The sequence below is a fragment of the Phyllostomus hastatus genome, unplaced genomic scaffold, assembly GCF_019186645.2.
Source record: "Phyllostomus hastatus isolate PE091 unplaced genomic scaffold, TTU_PhHast_1.1 phas_contig_948, whole genome shotgun sequence".
Taxonomy (NCBI): domain Eukaryota; kingdom Metazoa; phylum Chordata; class Mammalia; order Chiroptera; family Phyllostomidae; genus Phyllostomus; species Phyllostomus hastatus.
The window spans coordinates 702,837-715,903 of NW_025333993.1; the positions used below are offsets into that span (position 1 = coordinate 702,837).

Below are 13,067 nucleotides of genomic sequence, written 5' to 3' on the forward strand. Positions count from 1 at the left end.
TATACCCCAGCCCAATCTGAGGTAGGGAGCTCTAGAGCCCAGGGTGTCACCTACTGAAACCAGCTGTCCACCCCAGATGCTACTCTGTAGATTCTTTGGCAATTTCAAACTAAGAAAGTAAAAAATACTCATTTCTTGGTCACCCAGATTAGTGGCTTTTAAAAGATTTTATTATAACAGCCACAAAATCTTTTAAAACAAGTTAAAAGCACAAAATAAAAGCAAAACAAATGCAGGCAGAACTGCTCTGGCTAGGTGAATGAGCAGCCCCCTTGCAGCTAAGCAGACAGGACCCCAGAGGCTCTGAAAAACATGCAGATAGAGGGACAGGGCCATTCTGAATTTTCTTCCAACCGTACCAGAGTGGGAGTTAATGTCACTGGAATGTTTTCTCCAAACAGATCACAGACTATCTTCTTGTTCTGCATAGATACCACAGTATATGCATGTTCTGTGACTAGATTTTAAAACTCAGTTCTAATTTATAGGCAGGAAAATGCACAGATCGTAGGTGTGCAGGTTGATTTTCACATATGCATTTACCCACATAATCAGTTCATGACGTGGAACATTCTGTACCCACAGAGAAGTGCCTGTGGCCTGTCCTGCAGCCCAGCCACCCCATGCAGCGCTGCTTGCTGCTGTCACTTGGTTCCTACGACTGCTGATCTGCTTTGTGCAGTCGCCACTTTGCTGCCTAGCTTCTTTCACCCAGAACAATGTTCCTGAAACCCGCCTATGCTGCGTGGCAGAGTCAGTCTCTCTAGCACTACTGACTGCCCTGCTGACTGGGGCTCCATGGTGGGAGCAGGGCTACAGGGGTGACCCTTGTCCTGTCAACGAGCATCGGCTGAGGAGCAAAGTCTCTGTGCCGTGTATGTGTCGGCATGGGACCACAAGATGTGCCATCTTCACAAGTCTCCACGTGAGATACTCCTCTCACTTCCAGGCCCAAACAGAGCTCACACATCCTAACAGGTGCACGGAGGGTCCCCCTTCTCCCTTACAAACATTGTGGACACACGTGCAGTGAGGCAGATTCCCAAGCTGTGTGGGAGGTCTGCATAGATGCTGCTCCACGAGGCCCCGTGCACACCTTGCTGCCCCCTAAGCAGCTTTCCTTCAGGCGCTGCCATCTTGGATGCCTGGTTTGCTCCCATTCAACATTTCTTAGAACTGCAGGTTTATGTCTATAGGCTGAGGTTTCCATGGTGCCCACAGCACCCACGTCCCCACAGCACCCATGTCCCTGCAGTACCTGTGGGTCTGCAGCACTGTGGACCTGTGCCCTAAGCTGCTGCTGTCCGGCTGACAGGCCTCCTCACTCTAGGCCCAAACAGTGCCATTAAGAGCAGGGTGCAGCATCGCAGGCTGCTGCCTTCAGGATGCGTGCTTTGCCAGGGGTGCCCTACCCCAAAAAAGGCTATTTTAAAAACTCAACACAAGTTTTCTATGAATCCTTGAGCTCATTACTTTGTCTCACATACACTGGTGTTTGGTGGGAGAGAAGGTTCTAAATTGAGTGTTTTTTTTAATAGATACCTAACTGACCTCATATAATTCATTGAATAGTCTATCTATTCCTCCTACTGATTTAAATACACACCAAGTTTATGCAAGCAAAACAATAAAACAAAACCAAAGCCACCCCCTTGCAAGTCCATTTCCCCACTCATCCAGGACTCCTGTCTGATGGTCCTATCTCTCACCCAGGAGCATGTTTTACACGTTTTCCTTTTCTCTTTTAGATTCTGTTGGGTTGCTTTAATGACAGCCCCCCCCCCACCCACACACACATAAGTGTGGGGGTTGTACCCTCAGGGAACAGGGCTCAGAGCTCAGCCGGTGTGAGCAGCTGGCTACTGAGCTGGCTGCCCTCTTGCTCTGGAATGGGACCCCTTCCCCCAGCTAGGTCTCCAGAGATATCCAGACATGATAGTGGCTCCTGCAGTCCCCTTGCTTCCCAACAGACAGCCTGTGGTCACTCGCTTCCTAGGCAAGGGTGTCATGAGGCATGGCCTCCTGCCTGCCTGAGTCCCAGTGAGAAGGACCACAGTCTCTCCATGGTCCCTTATCTTCTGGTTTTCTGTGAGCCTCCTGCTCGGCAATGGGGAACATGGGCACTGCTTAGCAATGGAGTATTGCTGTGTGGCACAGACGCAGATGGACCAAGCCCTGTCAGACCTTAGCCCCACAGACAAACCTATACACCAAGTCACATGCAATGGAAAACCCATGAGACCATACCACGTGCTTTCCCTGGCTCATATGTGACCTGAATGGTCATTAGATGGCCATGCTTAAGAGCACAGTCACTTGCCTAGGACACTCTCTGTCTCACCGCAGCAACGGGTCACATGCCTACTACACCAGGAGTGCCACGTGACCATGGTCTACACTTTCCTTTGTAATTGATCCACTGGCTCTCACACTTTCATGGACATCAGTACCACCAGGAAGGTTTGGTAAATCAACCAGACCCCACCCCAGAGTTTCTGATTCAGGCTGTCTGGGGGAAGGTGTAGCCGAGAACCTGCCTCTCCAGAATGCTCTCAGGTGATGGTGATTATTCGGGACCTACTAGAGAACCACTGCTCTGTACTATTCATAAAATGATGCAGCCAACTTGCCTTGGCTGGTGTGGCTCAGAGGACTGAGTGCCAGCCAGCGAGCCAAAGGGTTGTCAGTTTGATTCCCAGTCAGGGCACATGCCCGGGTTGTGGGGGTGTGCATGAGACAACCACACATTGATGTTTCTCTCCCTTTCTCCCTCCCTTCCCCTCTAAAAATATATAAATAAATCTTTAAATAAAAATACATAAATAATGAAGCCAACACTCAGAAAGAAGGAAGCCCAGTACTGTTCCTGCAGGCACACCATACCAGCTCTGCTGAAGGATAGCCCCAGGTCAGATGCTGGTCCTCAGTCCCTGTCTTCTGAGGCTCCCACCTTGGCCAGAATGAAGATACGTCTTCAAGAGCTCCAGCTCTAAGGTGTTCAAGACACCAAACCTTCCTGAGACTTCCTCATATGGTGACAATCTGCTTAATGGTGGGTTTCTGCCACTCATGAAGAGCCTGGAAATCTTACAGACATGGATGGCACACACCACCAACATGTGAAGCATTCAAGGTCAGCGGGCACCTAAAGAGTGGGCCCAACTCTATCACATGCCCTTTTCAGTTCCCAAGTGAGTCAAGGCCAAAAGCAATGAACATGTTGTTAAGACACCAGCCCCGTGTTTTCCCTTCCCGGGTCAGTGTGAAAGGGAAGGATGTGCACACTGGAGACAGGCGGAGACAGAGACCAGCTACGAGGGCCAGTGTGCCCCCTCTTCCTGCTTTATGTTGGGATAGTCTTCTTCCAAGAAACACAAAGGGGTCATAGCCAGTTACTTCTGCATTATTGTATTTATGTTACTTCTGGAAAAAAATAGTCTATTCTGCCATGAGAAAAGAAAATCAGCATCCCATAACACTTGTGGGGCACCGACAGCAGTTCTCATTTCCCCCAAAGGCAATAATATGAGGGTGTAACTCTGTGATTTTATTAACATAAACATACATGGTTGTCACACCAGAGTGTCTCAGTCTTGTTACCACATGAGATGACTAAGTGGTCACATTATCCTAGACAATGGGGACACATGTCAGGTGTGGTAGGAAAAGGAAACTGTTAAAAACTGAATCAAAATATGTGGGACCTCCCCAGGATTAAAAAAATTTTATAATCATCAATACAAAAAACACTGAAATTTTCTGCCCTATCTTATTGAAAGAGTAGAAAGGTTTTCCTTTCTTCAAGATTGGAAAATGGGTAAGAAAGAGTCCTTTAGAAATATTCCATGGGACTGCTTCAAAGGCTGCAGCTGGAAGGAAATGGACATCACCCCAATAAAGGGTATTTGCACAAGGCATTACTTTCAGGAAGAGAAAAGCTTCTTTTCTTATCAAGGGTACAAATGCTCTTTTTTACATCTAAAATGTAGAATTCATGATCTGAAGTGTTTACATTTACTTCTATGAACTTGGCCATAGACCCATGGTTCCCAGGAAGTTAGTTAAAATACAAATAAAGTATTAAATATTTTATCTATGAAAGGCAAAAAACATGTTTTCCTATAAAATATAAATCAAATACCATTATGATTTTGGTTCCGATAAACTATTTCTGGAAACATTTTTTCTCAGCAAATACAAACAGGAGATATAATTTGTCTCAGTGCGGCACCAACGATCTATATACATCTTGAGGATATTTTATTCTACTCATTATTTGCCAAAATATGTTCATTGAAGGATCCTGAACTAATGGAATACCTTAGTTCATTTATAGGACAGGCAAAACCCCCAAATTTGGTTATTTATAAGCTGTAAAATTCAGGTTATTTTACAAACACTTTTAAACTATTATACATTCTACATCTGATTATCACAAAGGAATCACATTTGCTGGCCTTACCAGAAATAAAAAAAATATGTTATTTCTCAAGATTAGTATCAAACTGTAAAACTGTACGTTCTCCACCCAATACTAACATACAAGCCTTAACCTTATTCTGATATGCAGACCTCACTCTCCATTCACACTACTGGAAGCCAACGGCTCACCTGTTTCCTTGAGAGGCCGGCGTTCCCAAACAAAGGCGCTCACCACACTGAGAGCGCAGAGCCCCGCTCCACAGGGATGGCTGATGTTTTTGAGCATAAGAATCATATTCCCAAACCTACTCCTGCATCACTGATGACAAACATCTGTAAAATTACATGTTCACTTTTCTGCACATTAACGCTTTAACATTAGACTGCTAATAGTTGACCCTGATCCTTAAAAACGAATCAGATTTTTGAAACAAAGGACCCAATATGAATACTCTCATCAGAATGTCTAGAACTATCTATAAGTTAGACACCCTGTCCACTCTCCTGGTCCTGAGCAAAACACAACACTGCTGCAGCAGGACCTCCCGACACTTCCTGATGACCTGCACCCACCCTGCTCCTCATCCTGGTCTCCGTGGGCTCCGTGTGGATGAGCCTGTCCTCCTCACTAGGGAGGCCTTCGCTAGACCCCAATACCCGCTTACCTCTGAACAGAGCAGCTATGAGGTCGGGCAGGGCTGGGTGGATGTGGCTTTCGGACAGATGGTCACTCTTCCCGTTTAGAGAAGGAGAAAATTAGAGTGGTGTTTTGTTCTAAACCAAAGGAGGCTACAAATCCCATTGGCCTCAGGTTGGAGACCTCGTGACATGGGACGAGGCACATGCGACCTACTTTTTGCCCAACTCCCCTCATTCTGTTGGAGGGGTGCGCCTGGCACAAATGTGCTGTCATTTCAATGACTCTTTCCCCCAAACAGGGGCCATCGCACAAATGCCTGCAGGACATCCAGTGCAGCAGCTAAACCCTTGGAAAGGAAAGGGTGGGTGGGGGGATCTCATGACCCAATATTAATCAAAATGCAGCTCTTAAGACTTGAGCTGTCACTGCCACTGTCAGCTGTCTGCCGTGGGCAGGCCTCACAAGAAGCCAGTCCTACCGATGCACAGCGGGCTTGGCCCTGGGACTGCAGAATGAGGCTCTTCTTCAGCAGGGTGAGGGGCCTGAAATGGCACCAAGTGCAAATCCTCACCTTCCCATTTTTTCTTCATTGTCATCTAGAGCTTCCAAGTCCAGCTCTAAAAGCAAGCTGCAGGTGGAAGCTCAGCAATAGATGAGCCCTGTGCATCCTTCAAAGCCACCCAGATGTGAGGGCTCTGATGCGGGCAGTGAAGGGTGGAAGGGTAGACCAGGACCTCAGGAGAGAACATGGAGAATGCATGCTGGTCTACCCATCAGGATGGGCACCCACCAAGCAGGAGAAAGTTGCCCTCTAGCTCCAACTTTTACTGAGTTATTATCTAAATCTCATCATCTCACACAAAATCAGGTGTGGATAAATGACAAAACATGTATCAGCTTGACCGGTGTGACTCAGTTGGTTGAGCAACCTCCCACAAAGTCAAAGGTCACCTGGTTTGATTCCCAATCAGGACACATTACTGGGTTGCAGGCTGGTCCCTGGTTTGGGTGTGTGCAAGAGGCAGCCTACTGATGTTTCTCTCTCACATCAATGTTTCTCTCCCTCTCTTTCTACCTCCCTTCCCCTCTCTCTAAAATATATATAAATAAAATCTAAAACCCCCCCCCACACACATATCAGGTAGTGGTAAAAACAGGGATGCAGAGTGGCTGTGAGGAGGGGTGTGCATTTGGCCAGGGGGGCTGAGCTGGCCACTGTGTGCACCCACAATCTCAGTGATGGCTTTCTAACACCAGCAGAGGTGTACAGAGAGAAAGGGGGGACATGCAGGTAACGCTGACCAAGCTCAGCCTGATCGTTCCTTACAGGATAAAAAATTTAAAATAATACGAGTACTCAATACAATATACAGATGATATATTACCAAATTGTACATCTGAAACATATAATTCTATTAACTGATGTCACCCCAATAGACTCAATAAAATTTTTTAAATTGATAAAATAATACAATGGATGCTAATTACAGAAAAACAATAAAAAATGCATACATGCAAAAAAATAACATAATTATCCAGAAAGACCACCAGTGGTAGTGATATATTTTTGAAGTCTACCTATTTATACTTTTTTCCAATAGGTGTGTGTTAATATATTTTTAACAAAAATAGGATCAAACCACCCATGACTGTCCTGTTTTTCTCACTTACCACTATATATAAAACATTTTCTTATGTCAATATATTTAAATCTACATAATAGTGATCAAATTCCCATGGCATTCTATTTTATACATATGATTTCATGTATTTTTATGCATAAGAATGTAACCAATCTGCTATAATTGTATATCCAGGTTTATGAATTGTTACATTATACAATGTTTTAATAATAATCTTCAGGTGTAACTCTTCATATCCTTCTCTTATTTCCTTGGAATACATATTTATAGATATAATTTCTGGGTCAAAGGATACATGTGATTGAAGCTCTGGCAAACAGTGACACACTGTCTCAGCCAGCTGCACTCCACGTGTATCCCACCCTCCTGCACCAGGGCAGACTTTGTTATTGGTGACTGATTTCGCCGAATCCTGGGGACGTTGACATTCAGTGTCCAGGCAGAGGAGGAAAATGCTAACAGCGAACATTAATACAAGCCCTGCTGTGTGTCTGGCACTGTAGGCTAACTCACTCCTCCCAGCAGCTCTCCACATAAGATCTGCCCTTAATCCTCCACAGACAGCAGTGCAGTCACTCAGGGCTTGCTCACAGTCAGAATGCTGGGCCATGGAGGGCCCACGCCCTTGCCTGCGGGGAGTCTAACAGCATCAAGTATCACTGAGGGAATGTGGGGAGGGTCTGGATACTGACCTTAGGGTCTGGCAGGGGCAGCTCTGTGGACCTTGACAAGGCAGGTCTGGTGTAAGATCGAGTGGTGACAGCAAGGACAGTTGTCAAAGGGACAGATTTGGGTGGTTACTGCAAGTGGATGTGCTGCCAAAGGGCGTGCCCGCCTGCTTATGTGCAGTGGAAGCAGAGACGGGCAGCGAGGCAGAAGTCAAAGCCTTGAAGCGACGAGAGGAAAGAAAGCAACATGCAGAAGGGACATGAAGGACCGGGGTCACCAGCTGAAGAGGAGGGGCTGAGGGTGCAGGGACCACAAAGGAGAAGAGGAGGCATGGCCCAGAGGTTGAAGAAAAATGGGAGATGGTGGCATCCAGGACACGAGGGGCAGAAAAGCTACCACTAAGTAAGCTGAATGCTGCTAAAAGGCACAAGGCCAGGGGAGAACTGAGGATGTGAGTGCAAGCAATTTCAAGGGTAGAGGGAGCATTGCCAGTGGAGAGGGGAGGGGAGGAGAGGCAGTGGTAGGATGTGGGGGCAGAGGAAGCACACTGCGAGCTCTACTCCCCTGGGGGGTCGGCCAGCTCTGGGTGCTCAGTGGCTTTGTGTCCATTGGAATGAGTTGGGCTAATGGTTGTTCACATCTCTTCCATAGCTGTGGGTTTTCTGTCTTAGAGGATTCCACCCATTACTTCTGTAGCCATGTCCTGTGCATACATGGAGTGATATGCTTAGCAAAGAGCACATGGATATCTGCCAAATGTGGCCAGGCCAAAAGCAGGCAACAAGCAATGCAGGTCTTATGGATGTGGGCAGGCTGTAAAAGAGACAGAGACCAGCAGGAGCCCCCTTTGGCTCCTGGCTCCTAGCCTGGGGGTATTCCCAGCCCATCCTCTACCATGTACCTGAAGAACTCTGGTCAGTCCCAGCTCTAGTTTACATAACCAGCCTTGCTCTTGACCACAGCCTGGGACATGCCAGTTGTGTGAAAGGAGCCATTTCCTTAGGCTCCTCTCCAAACCCAGAACAGACTGGCAATCTGCTGTGACCAGTCACTGACGTACAGCCGACACAGACACCTGGAGGCTGAAATGGTTTTAACCTTCCTCCATGGAAAGAAGAACAAAGCAAAGATCAAAACAGCACAGGACACAGGCTTATGGAATTGGGTCAAGCACGATGGGATTAAAAATGCTGAACTGCAATTCAAAAAACACTAAAACCGGACAGGCAGCATCTAGGCAAGGTGGGCAAGGAAGCTGGTACTGAGAGGAATGGTGACCTTCAGAGAGTTGACAAGGAGGTCCTTATTAAGTCTTGTGACTTTTTAAAGTATTTTTATTGATTATACTATTACATTTTCCCAATTTTTCCCCTTTATTCCCCCCTCTGCCCTGTAGCCCCCAATCCCCCAGCATATCCCCCCCTTAGTTCATGTACATGGGTTGCACATATAAGTTCTTTGAGTCCTGTTTCCTATACCATTTTTATCTCTCCCCGTCTATTTTATGCCTACTAATTATGCTGCTTCTTCCCTGTACTTCCCCCCACTATTCCTCCCTTCCCTCTCCCTACTGAACTCCCTCCACATGATGTGCATTTCTCTGATTCTATTCCTGTCCTGCTTGTTTGCTTAGTTTTTGTTTTCATTGTTTTTCTTTTCTTTTAGGTTCAGTGAGTTTGCTATCATTTTACTGTTCATATTTTTTATCTTCTTTTTCTTAGATAAGTCCCTTTAACATTTCATATAATAATGGCTTGGTGATGATGAACTCCTTTCACTTGACCTTATCTGGGAAGCACTTTATCTGCCCTTCCATTCTAAATGAAAGCTTTGCTGGCTAGAGTAAACTTGGATGTAGGTCCTTGCCTTTCATGACTTCAAATACTTCTTTCCAGCCCCTTCTTGCCTGCAAGGTTTCTTTTGAGAAATCAGCTGATAGCCTTATGGGCACTCCTTTGTAGGTAACTCTGTCCCTTTCTCTTGCTTCTTTTAGGATTCTCTTTTTATATTTAATCTTGGGTAACTTAAAGATAATGTTCCTCGGTGTGTGCCTCTTTGGGTCCAACTTCTTTGGGACTCTCTGGGCTTCCTGTACTTCCTGGAAGTCTATTTCCTTGGCCAGATTGGGGAAGTTCTCCTTCATTATTTGTCCAAATAAGTTTTCAATTTCTTGCTGTTGTTCTTCTCCTTCTGGCACCCCTATGATTCGGATACTGGAACACTTCAGGTGGTCCCAGAGGTTTGTAAGATTCTCTTCACTTTTTTGAATTCTTGTTTCTTCATTCTGTTCTGGTTGGATGTTTGTTTTTTCCTTTTGTTCCATTATTGCTTTGAGTCCTGCTTTCCTTCCTGTCACTGTTGGATCCCTGAATATTTTGCTGTATTTCATTTTGGGTATCTTTCATTTCCTTTTTCATTTTCGACCAAGCTCAATCAGATCTTTTAAGATGCACATGCACCTGGGAGGTATGTTAACTCAGACCTATTGAACGTTTGTGTTGGGAATCTGGGTTAACACATGAAACGGCTTGAAGGAGACTCCCTGTGGCTGCTGTTGTGGCTGTAGGTGAATAAGACATACTTGAGTGTATTCTTAAGGTTTTGGCAGTGCCTCTTAATGTAAAACACATGGGGGAATAATCTAGAACTGGGTTGGAGAGGGCTAAGGCATGTGAGCTGCAGAAGGAACCTGTGAGGCCCAATTTACAGGTAGAAACTGGTCGGAGAAAGTCAGTCCTGCAGGCTCAGAACTTTAAGGACCATCAGAGAGAATGTGGACCTCAGGGTGGAGCATACAGCAGCACACAGAACACATGCTGCTGCATACACACACACTGACATAGAGACACACACGCTCCTGCACACACATTCCTGTGCAAATATACACACATTCCTATACTGGAACACACATGCACATATACTCCTGCAAACATGCACTCATGCTTCTACATGTGTTTCTGACACATTCTCATAGACACTGGCACACATGTTCCTGCACACACAATAATGCACACATGCTTCTACGCACATACACATAACTATACACACACGTTCCTATAAACTATACGCACACAATAATGCACACAAGCTTCTACACACATACACATAACTATACACACACACGTTCCTACACCCATACACGTGTGCTCTCCTGCACACATAGTTTTGCACCCCTCCCCCACACACACACACTCATGCACACCACACACATGCTAGGACTGTCAGCAGAGCCAGGCCAGTGTGCAGTGCTTAGCACAGGACCATGCATGAGGCTGGTGCCCACTCACAGGGAACCAGTAAAGAAGCTGACAACAGACCCAGCTCTTCAGATTCCCCACCCAGCATTCTTTACAAAATGGCAGGATGAAGCTCTATGGGAGTAAAAACGGGGAACACTTAGAGGAAAACAGTTCAAAGGGTTGCTGTGCTTGACAAAAATTCAAAGCAAAGAGAAACATTTCTGCCTCAGTGCTGACCTGCTCCTGCAAGCACAGACCAGCTTCTTCCAATGCCAGCTCAGCACAAAGTGACGTCTCCAGAGTCAGCAAGGCAAGAGGTCCCCACATTATCACATTATTGCATCGCCTGCCTTTCTTTGTCAAATATCCCCTCTCCTGGTCTGACTTGCTCCCAGGCACTGCTTCCCATGACACTCTGTCATGGACTAAAGACAGTGAAGTGCAGGTGGGCCACATGGAACATACTTCACTTTCAAAGGTAAGTCTGACTTTGTTACATACATTCTCAGTAAACAAAAAAATGAGCAAACGAAAGATACTTTACAGCAACTCACCTTCCCCCATAAGCGGCTCTAAGAGTCAGAGCAGATCCATAGACACAAATGTTCAGACTTGTCGTAACTTAGAGCATCATAACTGGAACTGGTGATTTACAGAAGGCCTGACTTTTGTCTTGAAGCACAACTACCTAAAACACAAAAACACAGGGCATATGAGCTTACAAATTTATGACCCTGTCCACTAGGTTCAAGAGAATGGCTTTCTTGCATTCAACAGAGCAGCAAACATGTCTTAAAAGCATTCAGGTACAAGGCAGGTACAGAGTATGGAAATGCAGTGCCAGTGAGGACTTACCCTGGAGCACTGCCCTATCATAACCCTAATGAGGCAGCTCAAAACATGAGGAGGCTTCCATTTTATAAATGAGAAGTCCAAAAGAAGTTTTTTGGTAAAGCTGTGCAAACTTTTGAGAATGTAAATAAAACACTCAACTTTTCATTTATAATATTTAGTATATTTCTATGTATTTATACTGATTTAAAAATAACATTTATGAAATTATGTATTAATTTAAACACATAGCTGGTTCCGCTTTCATGGCTAGTATAAATAATTTAATTCAAACTCTTCCATTTCAGCATGCAATTTTGTCTAAATAGAGCCACCTTCTGTACCATCTGATGTTTTTCTAGAGTGTATTATTTTTGCCTTGGTCTATCTAAGGCTTTGAACTTTCTACATTTTGAATTCATGTTTATAACTCAAATTGGAAATTTAATCCTTAGTCACAAGTACCCATTTTTATAAAATTATCCTCTTTGCTGAGTTTTCCAATCTATTCCATAGGTATATATATATTTATGGCCTTTACAAATTATTGCTTTACACATCTTAAAAGGCTTGTTTAAAACAGTGTCTCAATATTTGGAATTGTGAGGTCATAGCACCAAAAGTAATTAGAAAGCTATGTTAAACATCTTTGCTTTTCTCTGAGTCAATCAGGTAACCACTGTAGGCAATAAACCACAGCAATGGCTGAATTTGTCTCAAGCTAAAATGTCATATCCATATGCTATGTTTAGGTTCAACTGGAATGTGAGAAAATACCACATGTAAGAAAATTCCATGTAAGATGACATTGAGTAAAAAAACCTTCCTTTCATATGGTCACACAGCATCTCACTTGAGAAGACAGTCACACACAAGTGCAGTCCAAGGTTTAACGTGTTACTGATCAGAGAATTAGAGGGGCCTGATTGTTGAGTTGGGCTTAAGGTCAAAGAGTGAGAATTCATCAGAAAGCAATGGAAGACTTTTTAACAGGGGGCTAAGAAAATTCAAAGGTGAAAGAATAGTCTATGTAACATACGGTGCTAGAAAAACTGTGTATCCACATGCAAATGAATGAACTTGGACCCTAACCTTATACCATATATGAAAATTAACTAAAAATGGATGAAAAACCTAGACTTATGAGCTAAAACTTATAAAACCTTTAGAAGAAAACATTGGGAAAAATCTTTATGATACTGGATTTGGCAATGATTTCATGGATATGATACCAAAAAGCATAGGCAACAAATGAACAACAATAACAACAACAACAACAAAAACAGATGAATTAGATTTCCTCAAAATTAAAAACTTTTATGTATCAAAGGGCACTAATCAGAAAGTGAAAATATAACCTACAGAATAGGAAAAAACATTTGCAAATCATATATCTGAGAAGGGATTAATATTCATACTACATAGAGAACTCTCACAATTCAACAATTTTTTAAAGACAACAAAAAATGTGCAAAGGAGTTGAATGCATATTTCTCTAAGGAAGATATACAAATGTCTGATAAGCATATGAAAAGTAGCTCAACATCATTAGTCATTAGAAAAATGCAAATCAAAACCACAATGAAATACCATTTCACACCTGCTTAGGATGGCAATAATAGT

General features: G+C 44.2%; 1 protein-coding gene across 22 annotated transcripts in view; it reads right to left on the reverse strand.

The window, feature by feature from the left end:
* Positions 1 to 13,067, reverse strand: part of PCBP3 (poly(rC) binding protein 3) — a 219,144-nt gene that overhangs the window by 54,881 nt on the left and 151,196 nt on the right. For 12 of the 22 annotated variants that reach the window (XM_045852712.1, XM_045852711.1, XM_045852721.1 and 9 more), the window contains 2 exons: positions 11,168 to 11,301; positions 10,662 to 10,745 (listed from right to left, as the gene is read on the reverse strand). The exons of 3 other annotated variants lie outside the window; for them this stretch is intronic. In XM_045852712.1, the coding sequence (XP_045708668.1) occupies positions 10,662 to 10,719 (58 nt within the window). In that variant the 5' untranslated portion in view covers positions 10,720 to 10,745; positions 11,168 to 11,301. Of the gene's footprint in view, positions 1 to 4,611; positions 4,633 to 5,087; positions 5,140 to 7,397; positions 7,454 to 10,661; positions 10,746 to 11,167; positions 11,302 to 13,067 lie in introns of those variants that run through there. 7 more of the 22 variants (XM_045852715.1, XM_045852714.1, XM_045852717.1 and 4 more) reach the window with 4 other exon arrangements.